We start from the raw sequence: 21,660 nt of genomic DNA on the forward strand, positions 1-21,660 counted from the left end.
GGTACATATCGACAATGTATTTAATTTAAAAAAATCGGATAAGAGCATGTCGGGTCATGTTCAGTGAAGGGTTCCGTAGTTATAATTATATTTAATTATATTAGTAAGTATCATGTACATACATTACAAACATAAGGGAGTACCTTTACAACACTTTATAGGACTTTTTTTACTAAGAAAAGAAGACTGCAATAATTCATAAAAGGCTGGAGCGCTTTATTTTATTATAATTATATGTATATACATTTCGGAGATCTCGGAAACAGCTCTAACGATTTCGATGAAATTTGCTATATGGGGGGGTTTCGGGGGCGAAAAATCGATCTAGCTAAGTCTTATCTCTGCGAAAATGCACATGTTTTAGTTTTTATGTTTTATTTGGTTAAGCCCCCCCAGACATGCTCCAGACTACTAGCACAGAATAAATAATAGTACTAGGTACAGAAGACTCACTCTCTAACAAAACGCGTCTGTTACGATCAGGACAGATATGGCCGCTAGGTGGCGACAGCGCCACGCGCGGCTTATGGCTAGCCACCAAAATTGGTGTGGAACGGATGTACTTTTAGCTACCTGTAGCAAAGCGACGAAATCGCGGAGTGAGCCACGCCTGCTACTAGCATGATCGCGGAGAAACATAGAAGGTAGGATCGTATAGAAGTGGTATACGCGTGCCTCCGTGAGGGACAAAACATACGCAAACGCGACACTGTGATTGGTCGAATTCATTTGTTGCCCATCATAATCCATACTAAAAAACGGTGGGGAACAAATAAAATGTGAGACTGTGACAAGGACAAACTATAATAGCTCTTTCGCTGCTACTCCTATTGAAAGATACATAAGACTATCCTGTTCGGTCACTTCTCCCCACCCTCATGCCAGATCCAGTTTTAATACTAGATTCATGCGGAGAAAACATCGCGACGTTGGCGAGACAGCGCTATGCATGTGTAGAGCGACGTCCCGTTCCCACCTGTCATTCCGTACGGAAACCGAATGAAAGTCTGTATATAATACTGGTCTGTAGTTATAGTTATTAATTCGTTACGCCAACTATAGTTGTGCTGTAGCAATTTTTCCTTTATGTTTTGTTGTAAAACCGTAAAATATAGCCGCCAGAAACACGCGATCAATTTCGTGCGTGCGATACTGCTGTGGATGGCGAATAGTGAAATTTCACCACATCCTGTTGACCAAACAAAACTATGGCAATGATGACTATAGATTTTGTTAAACTAATAATTTCACTTGATGAAATAAAATAAAAATTACACGTAAAAGCGTAAAATAATTTTTTTACACAAGCTTATAAATAACCAACAACTTGTGTATGAATACCCTTTAGTGTTGCCATATCTGTAAAACTATTTTAATATCTAAACAATTTCTAGACAAGAGTGACAGTCCTCTGGTCTAAAAAATTAGATTGGTTTTCTTGTTGCGTCGCGATTTTATTTGTGATCGAGGAGATATTGCATCCGTGGAGTAATTGTTTAAATTTTACTACAAGTAGGTAGTTCTTTATGTTACTCAACGAATTGTAGAAACCTTTGCTGCGAAGGGAAACGCAACGATGGCACTGCGAGCTCATTTCTCCGTTTCCTAAAGTATACCCTCACCAATCATAATATAATACAACACAATCAAAATGATGTCGTCGGGGCAGGAGTTGTTTTCTTTGTACGACAGCTCACCTGATACGCTGTTCGACATTAGTATGAATTACATCGTTAATAATCTAAATATAATTACGACATTGGATCCGAACACTCGATGGCGTAAGTTGAAAGACGATGTGATTCTACCTTCAGAGATTTGTGAAAAGTTCTTGGAGGCATACCAGAAGAGCAACAGAGTAAGTGATAGCATAGCGAACATATTCCGTGACCGAACACGCACTAGGTTGTCCGTGGTGAGACTTCGCAACTCGCGCATCACGGACGAAGGGTTCCGCTGCCTCATGGAGCACAAGCCCTTCGAGCTCGAAGTGGTCCAGTGCGAGTATCTTAGTCCCAGCTCCCTGGACATCATCAACAGCAACAGCCAAAACCTAGTCTCTCTAAAGGTGGGGCCTCTGACATATGTTCTCTCACAAGACGAAACTCTCTTCCGACAGAGAGGATATATAATTGATGCGCCTAATTTGAGACGGCTCACCCGCCGAGGACTTGCAGTGTTTCCACTACTGCTTTTAAAATCACTGACTAATCTAACACACTTAGACTTGTCGAAGACCACTTCATCGAGCACCATTTGGGTTTTAAAAGATTTGAAAAACCTGAGATCTTTGATTTTGCACAGTGTGCACTGGACAAAGGATGTTATTGATTGGATAGCCACCTTGCATACTTTGAGACATTTAGATATCTCGCAGTCTAATGATAGGCATGGGAAATATTTCAAACCAAATGATGTACTGGCTAAACTTATAAATAATCTTACGCTCTTGGAATCCTTGGATATATCAGGGACTAATCTTGCGGGCTCTGGGGCGGCAGCAGTGTCCAACAGTGAAGGTACTTCAGATATTGACCAAGTGAGATGTGATATACCTGGCTTAGCTGCCCGTGTCAACAGGCCTTTGGAGTTTCTGGGGCTGTATGGGACACACCATGGCGCTTGCAAAAGGCATGACATTCCTGCCAAAGTGGTGAGTTAATTTTGAACCGCTGTTGGTTTTTTGTTAAAAATGGGGCAGTTACTAAAATACTATAATTTTTTTTAGATAACTGGTGATGCCAATGTAGAACAAATCTTGACTGCTGCAGCAGCATACATGGAAAGGCCAGCTATTCTTACACGTGTCCTCAATGACCTTTATTATTTGTTCCGCTATGAGAACAATGCTTACATAGGCCGAGCACTAGCAGTGGTCCTAGATGCTATGGATCAACATGTTTCAGAAAAGCATATACAGATATCTGGCAGGTCAGTGGAGTGAATTTTTGCTTTATTTAATATACAGTCTTCCTTGCTTTAGGATTGAAACATGAATGTGGTTACTAGATGACCATCTATGAGTATAAGTTAATGGTATTAAATACTATTGTATTTTTTTTCTAGTGCAACACTTTTCTACATAGTCAAAGGGAAAGAAAAAGGGCGCATAGGTATCAGGCTAAAAAAGCGAATAATCACTGCTCTCTTAGATGGAATGGAGGCTCACCTTGGTGATGACACAATGATGAGGAATGGGTGCCTCACGTTGTGCCAGTTCAAAATACCAACAGATGTTGTAAGTACTAATTAATTATTATGTATTCAAGTGTGGAGCATTATTATCTATCAAGTCGCAAGTGCCGAGAGACATATATTTTCTGCAGTGTCTTTTTACTAGTACTTAAATAGAGCAAAACCATATAAATCTCACTCATAAAAGATATTATTTGGGTTTAACCATAAAACTGCATTTTCGTATCGTACTGCACTAATAAACATTTACAACTACATTTTTTAGTAGCTATCTTCTGAAAAAACTGTATCCCATCAAAAACATTACATGTAAAAAGGTGCAAGTCTCGCAACACTTCTACTACAAAAAAGTTTTGAGATGTAATGTGAAACCAAGTCGGTTATTTTAATCAGTGCCAGTAATACATATAATGACCTGGCAATCGCACGGCTGCATAATGACATAAGGATCATCGTCACCTATTAAAAATTCTTCTAATTAAACATAACGCTAGCGCTAATAAAATTGCAGTTTGAGCATTACACATACTTACGAGTACGGTACGAGTAAAGCATTATGTGCGATTGCCAAGTCATTATATGTATTACTGGCACTGATTAAAATAACCGACTTGGTTTCACATTACATCTCAAAACTTTTTTGTAGTAGAAGTGTTGCAAGACTTGCACCTTTTTACATGTAATGTTTTTGATGGGATCTCATCTCTTTTTGTAAGCAGTCCTTGTTTTCGGGTACTCACACCTATACTATGTATACACATATCATAACTAAACACATCTTCATTCATACTCACATCGTACATCGTAGTGTACCTTTACTTTACCTACTATTTGTATTAACTGCAACAGTAACTTTGTAATAGCATATATTTATATGGAATTACAAACTTACTTATGCAGTTCTTAGATCTTTAAAACGTGACTGATATTGCAATATTTTTAGGTTTTCTATGGCTTGATACACTGAAAACTACCTATGTTTAAATTTTAAAGCTTGTGGGTATGCTAGAAGTACCTTAGAATTATGATGATCGGTGAGTGTGTCAGTGTCGAAATTAAGGAACTTTGACGTAAAATAATTTTTAATAAACTACAAGTTCAAATTGAATGTTTTTGAGATTATATGTAAAGCATATTAACCCCTATATGTCACTGAAAATTCAGGGTTCTAGCTTTAGCCAGCACAAAATTACAGGACGTCGAAAATGGCCTGAATTGCTTCGAGAAAAGGATGGTACGGCCGTGCCTCTTTGTATTGCTCGACTTGGCGGGGGCACTGCCGTGCCCCCAGATTTCTGTCTTCTGAAATAACTTTATTATGTATTGTGGTTTAGATATTAGGTATTTTAATTATTATTGGTCACGTTTCAGCTGTTTGAATACGAGCGGGTAGTGCAAATCCTGCTGAATGGAGTGGCTGACGTGAACCAGGAGGGTTTCGTGCAGCGCATAGCGATATACCTCCTCAACTCGCTTGCCTGCCAGGTTGACGGCACCCAGAAGCAGTTCCTGGGCAACCATGGCGCGATAGGGGTTAGTAAACTTGTTATATACCTTGCAATTCTTATTTAAAATTACTGTTTTACAATATTCTTTCTAGCTGTGCTATTTTCGTAGCCTGATTTGTGTGTAGTTTTAACTATATTATTATTTAAAAATTATATTTCTAAAACTGCATCACGTGTATAGGGTATCGTCTTGGGTCGTCCCATTCGTTTTTCGTCAAGTTCTTAAATTAGTCCTATTCTGCTTTCGTCACTCATTCTACATTCGTCACAATCGTCGGTGGCTTTCGTGGGTTTGGTGGGTTAGAATGAGTGAAGAATGAGAGAACGAACGGGACGACCCAAGACGATACCGTGTATAGCCATGCTATATTTTTGAGTATTTATTCAGTTAGTTATTGGAATTGATTGCTGTGTCTCATTTGCGCCAGCATTGATCTGGTCTTTCCTGGTTCACACAGTTTGTTAATTTTAAAGTAATGGAATGAACAGAGTATATTGTCATTTTGTGGACATGTGAATATTGTGAATCTTTACAGTTCAGACTGAATGATGATAATTGATGATGGTATTAGTCATAAGAAACACTTTCTTTATGGAACGTATTATTAAATCGCGAAATAGGAAATTATCGTTAATAAATTAATAAAACAACAGAATTAACTACTTACAGAAAATAAATAACCAATGAATAAATAAAATTTACATTAAAGTTATCTGTGCAATAACTAACTAATAAATAAGTTATGTTATCAATAGCTGAAACAATAGCTATATATAGCTTCAATAATTATAACTCAGAAAATCTTTGTCTACGCAAAACACCAAACAATATATCGTCAATACGATGGTGGTATGCTCAGCGCGTTACAATCTGGTTTCAATATATTGTAATTATTTTATGTCCGTACGCTCGGTTTTAATATATTTTAATTATTTTATGTCCGTACTTTACAACGATTCACTATGATCACTAATCTATTACAGGATAGGCAATTAAATAATTATAGGTATAGTGTGGGTAGGTAGGTGCCTATTAACAGTAGTTTCTCTTTAAGATTAAATTTAAGCAATGATTCTTTAGTAATAATTATAATATACCTATTTATACCCGTTTATCATGGTGCGTATTGAAACTTAAACAAGTAAGGTCAATACGGGTAAGTGTGTCTGCGGGATAAATGTAGCTGGCCTTTAAATAGGGCTTTATTATATTACTCATTGGTTAGTGTTTATTGCGAGATCATACATTTGCAACTTTTGATTAGAGGCAAATGTACCTATAAACTCGTACCAAACACTAATCAATGTGTAAACAGGCCCCGGTATGACGGCCACAGCCACAGAGTTATAAGTGCGTAAAGGACTCGATTCGTCGAGATAGGAATTGTTACCTACCTTGCGTGTTTATGGGGTGTTTTTATGACTCCTTTTCAAATATTATTTAAAATTATGCAAAACTGAGACAGTAAATTACGTCAAATTAAGTTAAGTAATTTACCAATAAGCTTTTAAATCATTATATGTGAATAATAAGGTAAATATATAAGATAATATAACCTATCTATAACTTTTTTATCAGTAAAAACCTTTGTGCCAGAACTTATAGACCGACTGAGAATGTACTTGCTTACTTTTTATGCCTAGCTTGCATTGCGAATTTACAATTTGCAATTTTAATGGATGCCACTGATCCTTTTCTTTATCAAACGTTATTTTTACAAATGCCATGCTTAATTGAAAAATGTGATTTCGTTACAAGTTTGCGTGAATACAACCCCAATCTCTTTTTTTTTGATTGAGCTCAAATCTACTTTGGCAAATTCTGACCATATAGATACGGTATAGGTACTGTGGGAAGGCGAACTCTTTGAAGATCCAAACGAGGGTTATAAACATGCCCCGGAATTTTGGGTGCGAAAATGATTTTGTGTATTTAGAACGTTGTTTATTTTACAATAGTTACCCGACTATTAAATAAAAGAATAGGTGTACTTAGAAATGTTAAACTTCTTGAGCAATGCTGCAATCTTATACTTAGGCAACAGTGAAAGCATGTATCAGTATATTTAATTTGGACAGAAATTTGCAAAAATGGCACTAGTCCCTACTTCCCTACTAATATGCGAAGGTAAATCTTTCTGTCTGTCCGTATGTATGTTACCGTCTTGCTTACAACGCTGAGTCGATTGTGGTGAAATTTGGCACAGAGATACTGTGAATCCCGTGGGAGGATATTATAGAATTGTTGTTATCATGGAAAATATCAATCTAAGCAGATGGATGTCGCTGACAGAAGCTTAGTAGTCATAATAGGATATTTAATGAAAAAAAGCCTAGCTGTGTCTTTTTCAATACAGCGGCTCTTGCAAATGACTCGCCCATGCACCCAGTAAGCGCTAATAATTAAATAACTCCGCCGCCGCGCCGCCCTTGGGGTTACAATAGTCACAAAGTCACAAACTTTGCACCACTCGTGAAACAAATGGCATTCTATTAAGGTGCCGTTGATTATATCATGCCGTTCATGTTCATTATGTAACGCCACTTGCGAACTTTCATAAGCATTTATTCCCACAGAATGTATAAGTTTGCTACAATAGTAACTTTTTCTCATAGCCTTTAATAATCCCATTGATTTCGGTCTTGTAATATATTACTTAGGTTTTTAGTGGTATGACATTGAAAAACGGATGTTGTATGTATATTTGACTCCAAATCATCTGGCCAAACATTCTGCACGAAAGTGTTTCCATTCAACTGTGTGTGTGTGGTGTTTTCTTTTTATGATATTGGAGGCAAACGAGCAGACGAATCGCCTGATGGTTAGCGATTACCGTCGCCCATGGAACCCAGAAGGGTTGTAAGTGCGTTGCTAGCCTTTACGATGGCAGTACGCTCTTTTCTTGAAGGTTTCAAGGTCGTATCGGTCCGGAAATATCGCAGGCGACAGTTCACTCCACAGTTTAAAGGCTCATTTAGACGATGCGAGAACTTGCATGCGAGTTTCATTACATTGCGGTTTTTGATCGATCGGTTGAATTGGACGTAACCAACAGTCCGTATAATATGTAACTAAAATCGCATGCGAGTTCGCGCGCCGTCTAAATCAGCCCTAACTGCGCGAGGGTGTGCCCTTAGAAAGTTCTACCTACACAACTTGACTGATTTTCAAAGAATAATGTACTTAATACATAACGTTTTTTTTTGTAAGGAGTACCAACAGCTGCAAAAACATTATATAGATTTAGGTAACAATACGAAGCCAATTACAGGTACTCACAGATAGAAATGAAGTATACAATATATCAAACTTTGCGCGCAATTTCACACATGCTACCACGTTTTATACATTTAGAAAATATTAAATAAAAGACACTTAATTTTATAGCATTCATAACTTATCTAGGATGGACTGTTAACAATACAAACAGTAAAAATAGAGGATACGTAAATACTTAACACCCAGACAAATCACATACCTATTACTTGAATGTGAAAACAAAACAATCGGGATCAAAGTGGGTTAAAAAATAGATTCGCTAATTTTCGCTTCACTGAAGGAATGGAACTATTCAATACATCAATGTCCAAATCTCTGGATAAAATACTTAAATTACGACTTGCACGACACAAAAAACTATTTTGTCTGTAATTGGATGAAGTACGTTTGAGCCAGATGGGGGGAGCGTAACGTTTAGATCGGGCGGGCGTATTAAATGAAAGTTTAAATAGCAGTTCAGGGCAATCAATATACCCACTGGTGATACTTAGCATATAGGCAATATCAGCAATCTCTCGCCGTTTATTTAGTGGAGTAAGATGGTGCTTCCTGCATATCCTAAGGTAGTTAGAAGAGTCACAGGGCTGCTTCAGCTTAAAGCTTAGGTGTTTCAGGATTTTTTTCTGGATTCTTTCTATCCTATCTATATAAGTGGCATAACAGGGATTCCAAATTTGAGACGCATATTCGAGTTTACTCCTGACTAATGAATAGTAGAGAATTTAAGCGTCTTTGCTTGAGTAAAATAAGCAGAGTTACGGAGTATAAACCCTAAGGTTTTCAAGGCACTACTTATAATGCTATCGATATGCACATCAAACAGAAGCTTAGTATCATGTCCTTCTTCCTCGCGTTATCCCGGCATTTTGCCACGGCTCATGGGAGCCCGGGGTCCGCTTGACAACTAATCCCATGATTTGACGTAGGCACTAGTTTTTACGAAAGCGATTGCCATCTGACCTTCCAACCCAGACTAGGTCTTATTGGGATTAGTCCGGTTTCCTCACGATGTTTTCCTTCACCGAAAAGCGACTGGCAAATATCATATGATATTTCGTACATAAGTTCCGAAAAACTCATTGGTACGAGCCGGGGTTTGAACCCGCGACCTCCGGATTGAAAGTCGCACGCTCTTACCGCTAGGCCACCAGCGCTCTGAAGCTTAGTATCATGTATCACACCTAAATCCCTAATAGAATTAACTTTATTCAAGAATTGGCCCTTAATCATATAAGTGATAGAAATCAGTTTACGTTGACGTGAGAACGTGATTGAATAACATTTACATAGATGGATTTAGATCTAACTTATTTAATCGACAATATTCGTCAAGCCGCGTGAGATCAGATTGGATCAGAAGAGAGTCTTCAACAGATTTTAATCTTCGGAAGATTTTCATATCGTCTGCAAAACATAGTAAGTCAGAGTGAACGATACATTTGCCTATGTCGTTTACGAATATGTTAAATAACAATGGTCCCAGTATAGATCCCTGCGGGACACCACTTGGCACTGTTACCCAGCCAGATATGTAGTTGTTCACGACGACAGCCTGAGATCTATTGTCTATATAGGATTTAAACCACCTGAGCAGGTCCCCACTGATACCCAAGCTACTCAACTTCGATAATAATATTGCGTGATCGATTCTATCAAATGCCTTACTATAATCCGTGTAAATTACGTCTACCTGGTACCCGCTATGCATCGCCTGGGTCACGTAGTCATTTAACATAATAAGGTTGGATACTGTGGATCGGCGTTGAAGGAAGCCATGTTGGTTTGGACTAAACGAGTTCTTAAAAGCATTTTAGACTTGAATAAAAACCAATTTTTCTATAACTTTGGACAGAATACATAATTTTGAAATAGGCCGATAATTTATTATTTCTGTTTTAGCTCCCTTTTTGTAGACTGGAGTAATGTAGGCACGTTTCCATAGTGATGGTACAGTACATTCAAAAAAGGAGCGTCGAAATAGAAGCGTAATTGGGTATCACCAAGCATAACATAATAAAGTAATATCTGGGAGATCGAGCTTTGCTCGGAAAACATATAAAAACTCAAAAATGCGCGTTTTTCCAGGGATAAGACCTAGTTAGATCGATTTTTCGACCCCAAAAACCCATATATAGCAAATTTCATCTAAACCGTTAGAGCCGTTTCCGAAATCCTCGAAATATATATATAAATAAATATACAAGAATTGCTCGTTTAAAGGTATAAGATACGGGGGTTCGCTAAAGTCTTAAATGTGAGATTGACTTTGGCAATTAGGGAAATGAAACATATTATATTTGTTATCACATAACATATACCTAATGTCAAATATTCTGCCACTGCCCACCAAGAAGTTTGACTTAGGGCGTATATTTTTAAATACATTCTCGTTTTCTTAGCAGGTACTTAAGATATCCATTACAGGTCTGTATACTCTGTATTGATCAGAAGTTATTGAGTATGTGTCGCCAGTCTACTCCTACCCGTGGCGGGCTTGTTTGTGTAGATATTGTATTAGGCGACGCTTTGTATTAAAACACCTTTTGACCTTTACGCTGTGCTGTTATTGACATGTGCTAATACAATATTGTAATGTATTTTGGATGTGTCAGATGTATGCGGCATTATTATTATTATCTTTATTTATTTTTCGTCTTAAGTTAGGTTTGTTATAATATGAATATAAAAGTAAAATATAAAAACACTTACAAAACAATAAAAAATACATATAAACACATTATAAAAAACCTAACCTAGGGTGCCGCCGGCAGCGGAGCTTGGCCCAAGCTGCCGGTGGTCAGGGCCGCAGAGTGAGGAACCGACGTACTATACGCGCCGTGTCCAATATTACCGCCTTCTGCATCTGACCCTTGATCCAACCACCCAGCGAGAGTCTCTCTAGGTGTTGGTCGAGACTCTTCGCTATTGGACCGTTCGCTGACACAACTATCGGAACAATGATCGTCGAGTCAACATCCCACATGGCGGTAATCTCGTGAGCTAAGTCTAGGTACTTGCTGGACTTGTCCTTCTCGGCCTTCACGAGATTCTCATCATGGGGGATGGTGACGTCGGCGAGCACGGCCCGGCGCTGCGATCGGTCTATCAGCACGATGTCAGGCTTATTGGCGACAATAGTCCTGTCAGTGATGATAGATCGATCCCAATAGAGCGTGGCACGACCATTCTCGAGAACAGGCGCAGGTAAGTACTTGTAGTACGGTACTTCGCGGTCCACAAGGCCGTATAGAAGAGCAAGTTGCTGGTGAATAATCCTGGCTACGAGATTATGTCTGTGCAAGTACTCACCGTTAGCAAGATGAGAACAACCGGAAATGATATGCCTGAGTGACTCTCCGGGACGGCGGCATGCCCGACAAATGTCGACCGTACCGTCCTTCAGGATATATTTCCGATAGTTGTTCGTCATCATCACTTCGTCCGCAATTGCACAGGCAAAACCCTCGGTTTCTCCGAAGAGGTCCCCGAATCGTAACCAGTTCACCGACGCGAGCAGGTCCACATCGGGTCCCGTGAGGGCCTTGTAGAACCGCCCGTGTAGCACCTTACTCTCCCATGCCGCCTTGCGATCCGCAGTACTTAGTACCACAGGTTTGCGCCAGTTCTCGTTTGCCAAGGAGAGCGGCGTGAGGTTCCTGTCTACTGCCACCACATCACGATGCATCCCACACTCGTTGTTAAGGAAATAATTCCTGAGATTGTACACCTCGCGGTTGTGGAGATCCTTGGCGTTTAGGAAGCCTCGGCCTCCACACTTCCGTGGGATGTACAATCTCATAACTGACGAGCGTGGGTGTAGCATGCGATGTGTGGTGAGCAGTGACCGGACCCTCCGATCCAGGGCGTCCAGCTCGGTCTGAGTCCACCTTAGTATGCCAAAGGAGTATGTGAGAAGAGGCATTACCCAGGCGTTGAAGGCGCGCACTTTGTTGCCTCCTGACAAAAGACTGTTAAGGACTTTTGTGAGCCGACTGAAAAAGCGCTCCTTCACCGACCGTCTAATACCCTCGTCCTCAATACCCAACGACTGTGACATACCAAGGTATTTATAGGTCTCTGATTCAGAGATAGACCTGAAAGACATTGTCTCAGAAAGTTGTAAATTTGTTGAATTTACAACCTTCCCCCGCTGTACATGCATAACCGCACATTTATCGACACCAAACTCCATGTTGATGGCACTACTGAAGACTTCGGTGGTTTTCAGTAGCTCCAACAAGCCTTGGGTATTTGGTGCAAATAATTTGAGGTCATCCATGTACAGAAGGTGAGAAATAACTTCACCCTCTCTCCGAAGCCGGCAACCTAGTCCCAAATCCTTCAGCAAGGTGCTGAGGGGATTCAGAGCTAGGCAGAACCATAGCGGACTCAGACTGTCGCCCTGAAATATTCCTCGCTCAATCCTTATAAAATCCTGTGGGCCAGGTCGGTCATCCCCGCCTCCTGGTTGACGAAGGACTGTGGTCCACTGCCCCATACACGCGCTTAGGAAGGCTCTCAAAGCTGCATCAACTTTGTACAGCTCTAAGACCCTCCCCAGCCATGAATGAGGCACCGAATCATAGGCCTTCTTGTAGTCAATCCAAGCGGCTGAGAGGGCCCCCCTGGTCCGCCGGATTTGTTGGCAGATGGTCATGTCTATGAGGAGGAGCTCTTTAGTACCACGGGACCCAACCCTACATCCATTTTGAGCAGAGGCCAAAATATTGTTTGCGACAATGTGCGCGTTGATTTTTGCTCTCAAAATGGATGTAAGGAGCTTGTAGAGTGTAGGCAAGCATGTGATGGGTCTGTAGTTCTTCGCTTCCGTGGTACTACCGGACTTATAGAGCAGGAAGGTGACACCAGTTGTTAAGGAAGGTGGGAGAGAACCAAGTTCGAGGGCTTGTTGAAATTGTGCTGCTAAGTAGGAGTGCGAGCATCGGAACCATTTTAGCCAGAAGTTGTGCAATCCATCCGGCCCAGGACTTTTCCAGTTCTGGGCCGTGCGGATGGCACAACTTACGTCATCGGGGCTGATGGTGACTGCCCCCATAGGTTCAATGGACTCGCACTCACGCTCGACAACACTCATCCAACTCCCCTCGGTGTGTCCGACAGGCACCGACCAGATGTTACGCCAGAAGTCATTCATGACAGTAGCATCCGGTGGCCGCGAGTCGGATGCACGAAGGTTGGTTTCCTCCCACTTTCGGTACATCTTCCTTTGGTCACTCTGGAAAAGACGATTCTGCTGGAATCGGTCCACACGCTCTCTGTAGCGGCGAATACGGTTTGCCCATGCATAGACTTTCTGCTTTAGAAAGTCGATGCGCTCCGTAACGTTGGCCATGTAGTCGCGGGGCCTGATATCTGTCCCCACGAATGCCTGGTTTACAAAGCGCATTACTCGGGGGCGATTGTTGCCCCCCCTGAAGCAGATCAGCTTTGCGATAAGAGTCCTAAAAGAGCTGATACGTCGCTCGATCCGTATTTGCCATGCGGGGGCACCTCCGGCGGTCCTAGGTGCACGTTCAGAGTCCGGAAACTTGACTCGTGCAACACGGCACGCCGCGATGGCTCCGCAATACATGATCGCGTGCGTATCATCTAAATCTTTACTAGTCCGCAAATATGGCTCTAGTAAAGCGTTTAGGGCTCCCATTAGCGCTAGATTGTGTCTATTCATAGGCAAACGTGGTAATCGTGGCCTAGTATCGGGTGTGGAGCGGTACCGCGTAATCGCCTCGTCCAGAGTCCTCCTCAGTTGCTCATTGGCTGTACTACCCACACTCTGCGCGAACTCCTCCTCGTCGGCACTGAGATCTACCCGCGGCGCCCCCGGTGCCTGGTCGGGTGCCGGCACCGGATCCGGCGACGTGGCGGGCGGATCCCGCGCCGAGGTAGAAGCTGCGCGAGCAGAGAGAGCCTCCAGGCGAAGCCGATCAAGTGTCGAGTCATCCAACCGCTTTTGCCGCTGGATGACTCGCACCTGATCCGATAGTCGTTGCGCAGTCACGTCGATGGTCGGTTCGAGGGCCTGAAACAGTGGAAGCATTCGGACACGGTACGCGCATAAGTTGGTTCCCCCCTCTGTAGCCCCATAGTAGGCGCGCATGACGTTCTCATTAATGGTTTGAGACCATCGCATGCGACGCACTACACCACCGGCAGCGGGAGCCGTGGGCGGGGCAGGATGTCCCGCAGGCCCCAAGCGTGCCGACAGCGGTGGCCGCCCGCGCCGCGCAGGTGGTCGTGACGGCGGTGGCGGCGGCCCGCACTCATCGCTCGACTCGCTGGTGTCGGGCGCGGTGGCGAATTCATCGCCCGACGACGATTGCGAGGAGACGGATGATGCGGACGGGGGTGGTGGGCGTGCGTTTCGTGGAGACGCTAGTTGAGCTCGTGTTTTGCTTCTCGTTTGCATTTTCTTTCACAGGGAGTTTTGTCGTACATGTTAGGACATCATATTCTATGGCCAATTATAACCCTTATATATATGTAATAGTACGCAGCAGTCTTGGGTTATATTTTTCATAAAAATAATGTAGAAAGCAACATGTAAATACAAAATCTAGAAAATAATTTGAGAAAATTTATAAAAACACGACTGACGTTGACAGCGTCATTTTTTTTTTTTTTTTTTTTTTTATTATTATTATTATTATTTTTTTTATGGCTTTCCCCTCTTGTGTGTATTGGCAGGAGGGATTTTGCCAATGACGACGTTGTAAGACGTACTACGCACGATAAATGCGGCTGTATTAATATTGTACATTAATGGCGGGACGACTTGGACGCATTCTACCCTAATTGGTAGGAAAATAGAAATGAATAGAATAGAATAGAAATGTTTATTGACAGGGTCGAGCGGAGGAAATGAGGGTAGGCCTTTGCTCAGCCGCAAGACACTAAATCAGGCTTAAAAAACGGTAACCACTTAAAAATTTTATAAATGCACGAATATAGTTTGTAGCTGCTGCCGCGCAACTGCGAATGTATTACGACCCACCTCAATTAATATGAAGGAGATAACATTAAGAAGTTTTATTGTACTTTAGCATTATTCGAAACAATGTTGCAGTTTGAAGTACTATTTCCCGCAAATCTCTGTCGTCAGGCGGTCTCGCACCGGTTTATTCAGCCACCTAAAACGGTGTCTCGCCGGTGTTATATCATAATTCGTCTACAATATACGAAAGGATCAATGATGATATTGATGATTATGTTGCAAAAAATATCAATGCTCCACCTCCTGCTGCAACATGAATATAGCTTCTATTTTTTTTGTTTTATTCGATAAACTGAATTCGTTATGTTTATTATTAATTTTTTAGATTGGAGAGAAAAAAATATTACACACATTTTATAATGCGCTTATATGTAAGGTCATGACTGCGATTTATCTTCTATGCTCTACTTAGTACATCGAGGTGATCCATGGCTGTAGGTATATTAAACTGAGATTCTACTGAGTGTGTGGCTCGCGTTGTATTACTTGAACTGTTCTTCTATGTTTGTTAATGTTAGGAACGCCAATGTACGGTGTCCGCGAATATCATATGCTTCACAATGTGGGTAGTAATCTTACTCTGTGAATATTGGAAATACAAACACGTCGAAATGAGCTCTCAAAACGAAATTGATTACAGAAAATGCTGAACCTGATCGCCGACCGGCTGGAGCGGCGGTTGTGCGACGACGTGCTGGAGGTGGCCTGGTCCACCATGTGGAACGTCACCGACGAGACGCCGCAGAACTGCCAGCGCTTCCTCGACAACCGCGGCATGGAGTTTTTCCTCGCCTGCCTGAAGGTTGGCTTCTAACTACTCACTACATTACCCCAATAGACGTGTGACAACACATTAAACGTACCTATTTAAAAATATAACTAAACGAGTTCGTTATAACCCCCAACGGGAAAAGCGGGGTGTTATAAGTTAACGCTTGTGACCCCATAGGATGAACCGATTTGAGTGTTTTTATATGAAAGTGTTGTCGAGATGGTTCTAAGATATGTTTCGGCGAATCGGCGCTTACGACAGGCGCTTTTAATGTCAAAGGTTAACCAGAGAGCCGACCACCCTTTACTCTGCAAAGGCCTTTCGATGGACGCCCATTTTCAATCGATAACTCAGTGTGAAGCCAACTGGTTCTAATTGATATATCTCACAGATAGAACACTGACAGATCTTATTAATGACATGTTTGTTTGTCGCAGAGCTTCCCAGACAAGGAGGAGTTGTTGCGCAACATGATGGGCCTGCTGGGCAACGTGGCCGAGGTGGCGGAGCTGCGCCCGCAGCTCATGAACAAGCTGTTCCTGTCCGTGTTCTACGAGCTGCTCGAGTCCTCCAGCGACGGCATCGAGGTATGCTGCGGTATACTAGACTGACGCCACAACATGGCGGGCCTGCTGGGCGACGCGGTCGAGGTGGCGAAGCTGCGCCCGCAACTGGCATATTATTAAAACGAATTAAAATACTATAAATAATAAAATATACAATATGTGTAAAACCAATAAAATTAATCCACAATTAAAAATGTCCACATTTGTTGTGCAGGTGAGCTACAACGCGGCGGGTGTGCTGGCGCACATGGCGTCGGATGGCCCCGCGGCGTGGACGGTGGAGGAGCCGGAGCGCGAGGCGGTGCTGGCGCGCGTGGCGGCCGCGGTGGAGCGCTGGGACCTGCACGCCGAGCGCAACATCAACTACCGCTCCTTCGAGCCCATCCTCAGCCTGCTGCACGCGCACCACACGCCGCAGTGCCAGCACTGGGCCGTCTGGGCGCTCGCCAACCTCACCACCGTCTACCGTAAGCAACAAATACCGAACATTTTTAAGAGTCTGTTGCACTAAAGCTAAAGCGTCTGGCACAGTTAATATGTTCGCAAAATTTTATTGTCAGTGTCAATGATGTTGAACTGTCTGTTTTGCCCGCTTGGAATATATGCACTTCTTACGTCATCATTGTAGTGTTGGAGTGGAGCTAAGGGTTGTATGGTAAATAAATAAAAATAAAAATTCGCGGCATTAAAACTATGATATAAATAAAAGCTACCAACGAATTGAGAATCTCCTGCTTTTTTGAAGTCATTTTAAAAAGGGTAACTAAACAACTTATACCTAAATGCTATTTTTTTTTACATGGAATGATATATGAAATGGGGTTTAAATATTATCTTGCGATCTGAACAACAAGATAAATAAGTAGTTTGACCCGAGTAAGGTATTTATTGTTGGTAACGTTTCAGCTGACAAGTACTGCGGCTTGGTGGAAGCCGAGGGCGGGCTCAAGCTGCTGGTGGACCTGCTGAACCACCCCTCGCCGTACGAGCTCATCAAGGACCTCGCCTGCACCGTGATCGGGAACTGCGCGCGCTACGCCAACCGCGTCACGCCCCCGCTGCCCGTCCCTCTCTCCCCGGACAATTAACTAACGGAGTACTTCGAGGACATCACTCCTCGGCTGGAAGATTAGCCCCGTGCGACGAATTAAGGTATCTCAAGGCAGGGGTCGGCAAACCCAGGCCCAGACCTCTGATAACTAAGATCTTTACCACGCTGACCGACCCCTGTCTTAACCCTTTCATTGCCATTCGCCTTATACAAAAATGTCACTACTACTACAAACTGTCAAAGTAAAAATAATCTCCAGGCCAATTAGATGGAAGTGCACGGCGCCTTACAATTTAAGGTGACTGGATTTTCAATCATCAAGTCTTGTATTGTAGTGAAAGGCGATTGAAACAAATGATGAATTAACCGAGTCGCACTCACATGTAAAATAGTATGGAGATATGAATCCTTAAATTAAGATGGCGCTGATAAGTTCAGGTCTATACACGACTATTGTTGTGTCTCTTTCTACTATTCAATATTTCGTTCGACAATTCAATCACTGCAATTTTTGCTTTAATAAAACCACGAAGGTACACCTAAATCGAACAATGCGCTAAGTATATGTAACACTATAAATATGAGACGGAAAGAGTAATCTGCTTTAGGTGTACATCTGTGAGTAAGGCCCCCATCTACACATAATTTAACTGCCGTTCACGAAATTTAGTTTGAATGCAACAGAGAATGAACTTGAGGAGCTGTGACATATTTGGTGGTTCTATACTTCGTTTTTTTTAGCATTATAAAAAGGATAAACAATCAGACGTGTCTTTTTATTGAAAAACTCTAACAAAATAGTAACAATTACTTATGAAGCCAAAATAATGTAAATCATCATATAAGATGCTATATAATTGTTACATATTTGCTGTGAATTATTTTCCAAAGTGTTTTTCAGTAAAAAGACACGTAAATATTGTTTATCCTTTTTCTAATGCTAAAAAAAAACGAAATATAGATGATACGGGCACGACACCTCGCTCCTCCTTTAGGCGTTTATGGTCTTGAAAAGGAAAACAAATTCGTTGCAAAACCTCAAACTTAAGTTACATCGAAATCTATCACCTTATTAACCACTTATTTTTTCCTCTGCCAAGCAAAACAAAAGCAAAAATGCCTATATGCATTTAGCAATGCCCGCAATGTAGTACCTAGTACACATCGAAATGTTGACCGCAACATCATAAGATTGAAGCTGACGACCAGACTACAACGATGTAACTTATGAAAGCGGTAGTAGTGTACCTTTTTCTTTGAATGGTGAATGTTCTTCAACGGTGAACTCGCTGCTGTGTACAGTTCTGCAAATGTATTTTCTAATACCAAACGCTGTCAAATTATGTTGATATACTGAACCATAAAAACATACTTTCCAGCGCTTTCGTTCAGTATCTTGAAATCTAGATTGCAATGTTGGGTTCAGAACCCTTCATAACTTTCTTGTAACAAATATACTTCACGTCGTGATGTCGATCTAATAAAGTTGAGGTTGATAACTTTTCGTGTTGTACAGGTGTTAAATGTTCGCTAATTATCAGGACATAATATGAATGAACAACAGTATCTAAGATATATTCAAAAATCTTACTGTATTACTTTAACAGACTTAGGCCCACTTGCACCATTCCACTAAACCCGGGTTAACCGGTTAAACCTGGAGTTACCATGGTTACCAGTACAATTTGACACTGGGTTAACGGTTTAACCGTTTAAGCCCGTGTTATTGGGATGGTGCAAGTGGGCCTTAATGTTTTAGATAAGTTTTAGTTGTCAATATCGTGTTACCGCATGCTAAAAAAGAAACGTGATTGAATTTACCTCAAACTTTGTGGCACAACGTAGAAGAACAAGAAATACCGTAGAATCGATAAGTTTAGTGAACGGCATAAACAGTAGTGAACTTCAGCAGCGAGTCACCGAACACCCGCCAGCAGGGTACTCCATGGCATCGACCAGCACTAACAGGGCTCTTTCCCGCAGGAATTAGTCGTAAACGAATTTATTAATGGGATTTGAACTTTATTCCCGTTTCCCGTCTGCACGAGCGAGGCCACTGTACATCTAATCGGGTTTTATTATGGCGTTAAATCGAGCTTAGTGACACATTTCATTGCTTGGAGACTTAAGGTATCGGTGACGGAGAAACCCTGCATGTGATGAGAATAATGTGACAGTCAATTATAATACATTATTTAAAATATGCTTGCACTGGGATTTAACAGTTTGTTCAAGAATGATGGTTAGTAATTCACATATTACTCCAAGCAATGATCGTGAAAGCACCTATAGATAAATCTACACATCTACACTTGTTTGTTGAAACCGAAACAAATTATATGTAGCACATGTCATTATATCGTTTATTCTATATGTAGACTAGTGAGTTATTTTTAGTGTTTATATATTAAGTGTATTAATTGTGTACATACATTATGGTACTGTAGGTATATTTATTTCAATTCCTTCTATAATGAAAAAGTATTAATACAATTACACTAAACTCTGTGTATTTAAAATAAGTAAATAAATACATGTCACATAGTGCTATAAAATCAAGTTGTACCTACTTATTATTATGAATCAAAATTGAAAATGTTTTACTACATGTATTTCAAAGCCATTATTATTTACGAAGGACGCTAATTGTAATAACATAAAATAATAACGATATGCGATATTTAGGCAATTGATATGTATATTATTGAGATATGTATTGAGTTGAATAACTGTCTCCCGAAATGTCGTCATACTTCACAAATTGTTGTTTGTAAAGAATGCAGCTAAACCGAATTATTTTAAATATTGCTTGTGTAGAGATTACGGCGCTAGTTAAGAAAGTGGTACCAACAATGACATAATCAACCGACTGTTTGTAAACCTCATGGCTTGATATGGTCAATGGTCAGTTGGGTGACTTACTGTTAGTTATTATAAACCCACCAACATAACTGCAGCAGATCGCATATAATACTATATGTAACAAGGAATCTATGTCGGGCAGCATTCGGTAGTGTTAGATGTGATACTATTTTAAAATATATTTTCACAACCTTGTTCTGGATACGGATACCTTAATTTATATCTAGATTACGATCACCGTAGATTTTGACACCTAGTTACTTAATCCAATTATTATAATATGGCTAAATTTACACTCCTGCCTGACAAAACTATGAATACAATGTCCTTCTCGTCGACGACTGACGAGCCTTGTTCGAACATAAGGTTAAACAGACTTTAGCATAACGGTATAACAACAAGTATGAGCAGCTAGTTAAGAGCATTCAGTGCTCCGCGCGAATCGAAGTCCAGCCCCGATCGGAACCGATGTAGGGACCGCCATTACCGCTTAACTCGGAGAGGTTTGTCAAGTACTTGAGTTGTAAGGCAGCGGTTAAGGTTTCGTCACACAGGCGCGTTTTGCGGGCGGTGCGTGAGCGGGGCGAGCCGCTTTTACATATAAAACGATCACGCTGCGCTCACGCCCCGCCCGGAAAACGCGCCTGTGTGACGGAACCATTGTCGAGTAGAAGAAGGCAGCTCAGTCAGGGATGGTGTCTTTTGTTAAGTATTAATTTTTTACTTCCAGATCCCGAACCACACTAGTAATCAACCATTACAACTCGTCAACTGTCCTAGTTAAGCGGTAGACCTGAAGTATAAAGATTATGTATTCATATATTAGTTGTAAAGCCGTCTGTATGAACTTCTAATATAACGAATTGAAAATACTTTTTACAGTACATATGGCCCTATTTTCCCGCACTAGTGCGTAAAATAGCACTTTTCGTGTGTATGTCAAAAGTTTAAAGGGCCATATGTACTGTAAAACGTTGTACGATACACGTGCGAATAGGTAATTCGCAACTCCCTTCGGTCGTGTTTTAATTTACCGCCACTCGTTTCGAATTTCCTCTTTTCCGCACTTGTATCGTACACTATTACAGTACATTACAGTGCAGTACAGAAGCGCTGGTGGCCTAGCGGTAAGAGCGTGCTACTTGCAATCTGGAGGTCGCGGGTTCAAACCCCGGCTCGTACCAATGAGTTTTTCGAAACTTATGTACGAAATATCATTTGATATTTACCAGTCGCTTTTCGGTGAAGGAAAACATCGTGAGGAAACCGGACTAATCCCAATAAGGCCTAGTTTTCCCCTCTGGGTTGGAAGGTCAGATGGCAGTCGCTTTCGTAAAAACTAGTGCCTACGTCAATTCCTGGGATTAGTTGTCAAGCGGACCCCAGGCTCCCATGGGCCGTGGCAAAATGCCGG

General features: G+C 41.4%; 1 protein-coding gene across 1 annotated transcript; it reads left to right on the forward strand.

Annotated features, from left to right (window-relative positions):
• Positions 1–1,352: 1,352 nt before the first annotated feature.
• Positions 1,353–19,013, forward strand: LOC134804677 (protein zer-1 homolog). The gene is made up of 8 exons (XM_063777795.1): positions 1,353–2,653; positions 2,729–2,931; positions 3,067–3,238; positions 4,567–4,728; positions 15,636–15,797; positions 16,205–16,354; positions 16,548–16,800; positions 17,240–19,013. Exons 1-8 carry the CDS (start codon positions 1,652–1,654, stop codon positions 17,419–17,421), a joined length of 2,286 nt encoding a protein of 761 aa, XP_063633865.1. The 5' UTR covers positions 1,353–1,651; the 3' UTR covers positions 17,422–19,013.
• The last annotated feature ends 2,647 nt before the right edge of the window (positions 19,014–21,660 follow it).

The sequence above is a fragment of the Cydia splendana genome, chromosome Z (assembly GCF_910591565.1).
Source record: "Cydia splendana chromosome Z, ilCydSple1.2, whole genome shotgun sequence".
Taxonomy (NCBI): Eukaryota; Metazoa; Arthropoda; class Insecta; order Lepidoptera; family Tortricidae; genus Cydia; species Cydia splendana.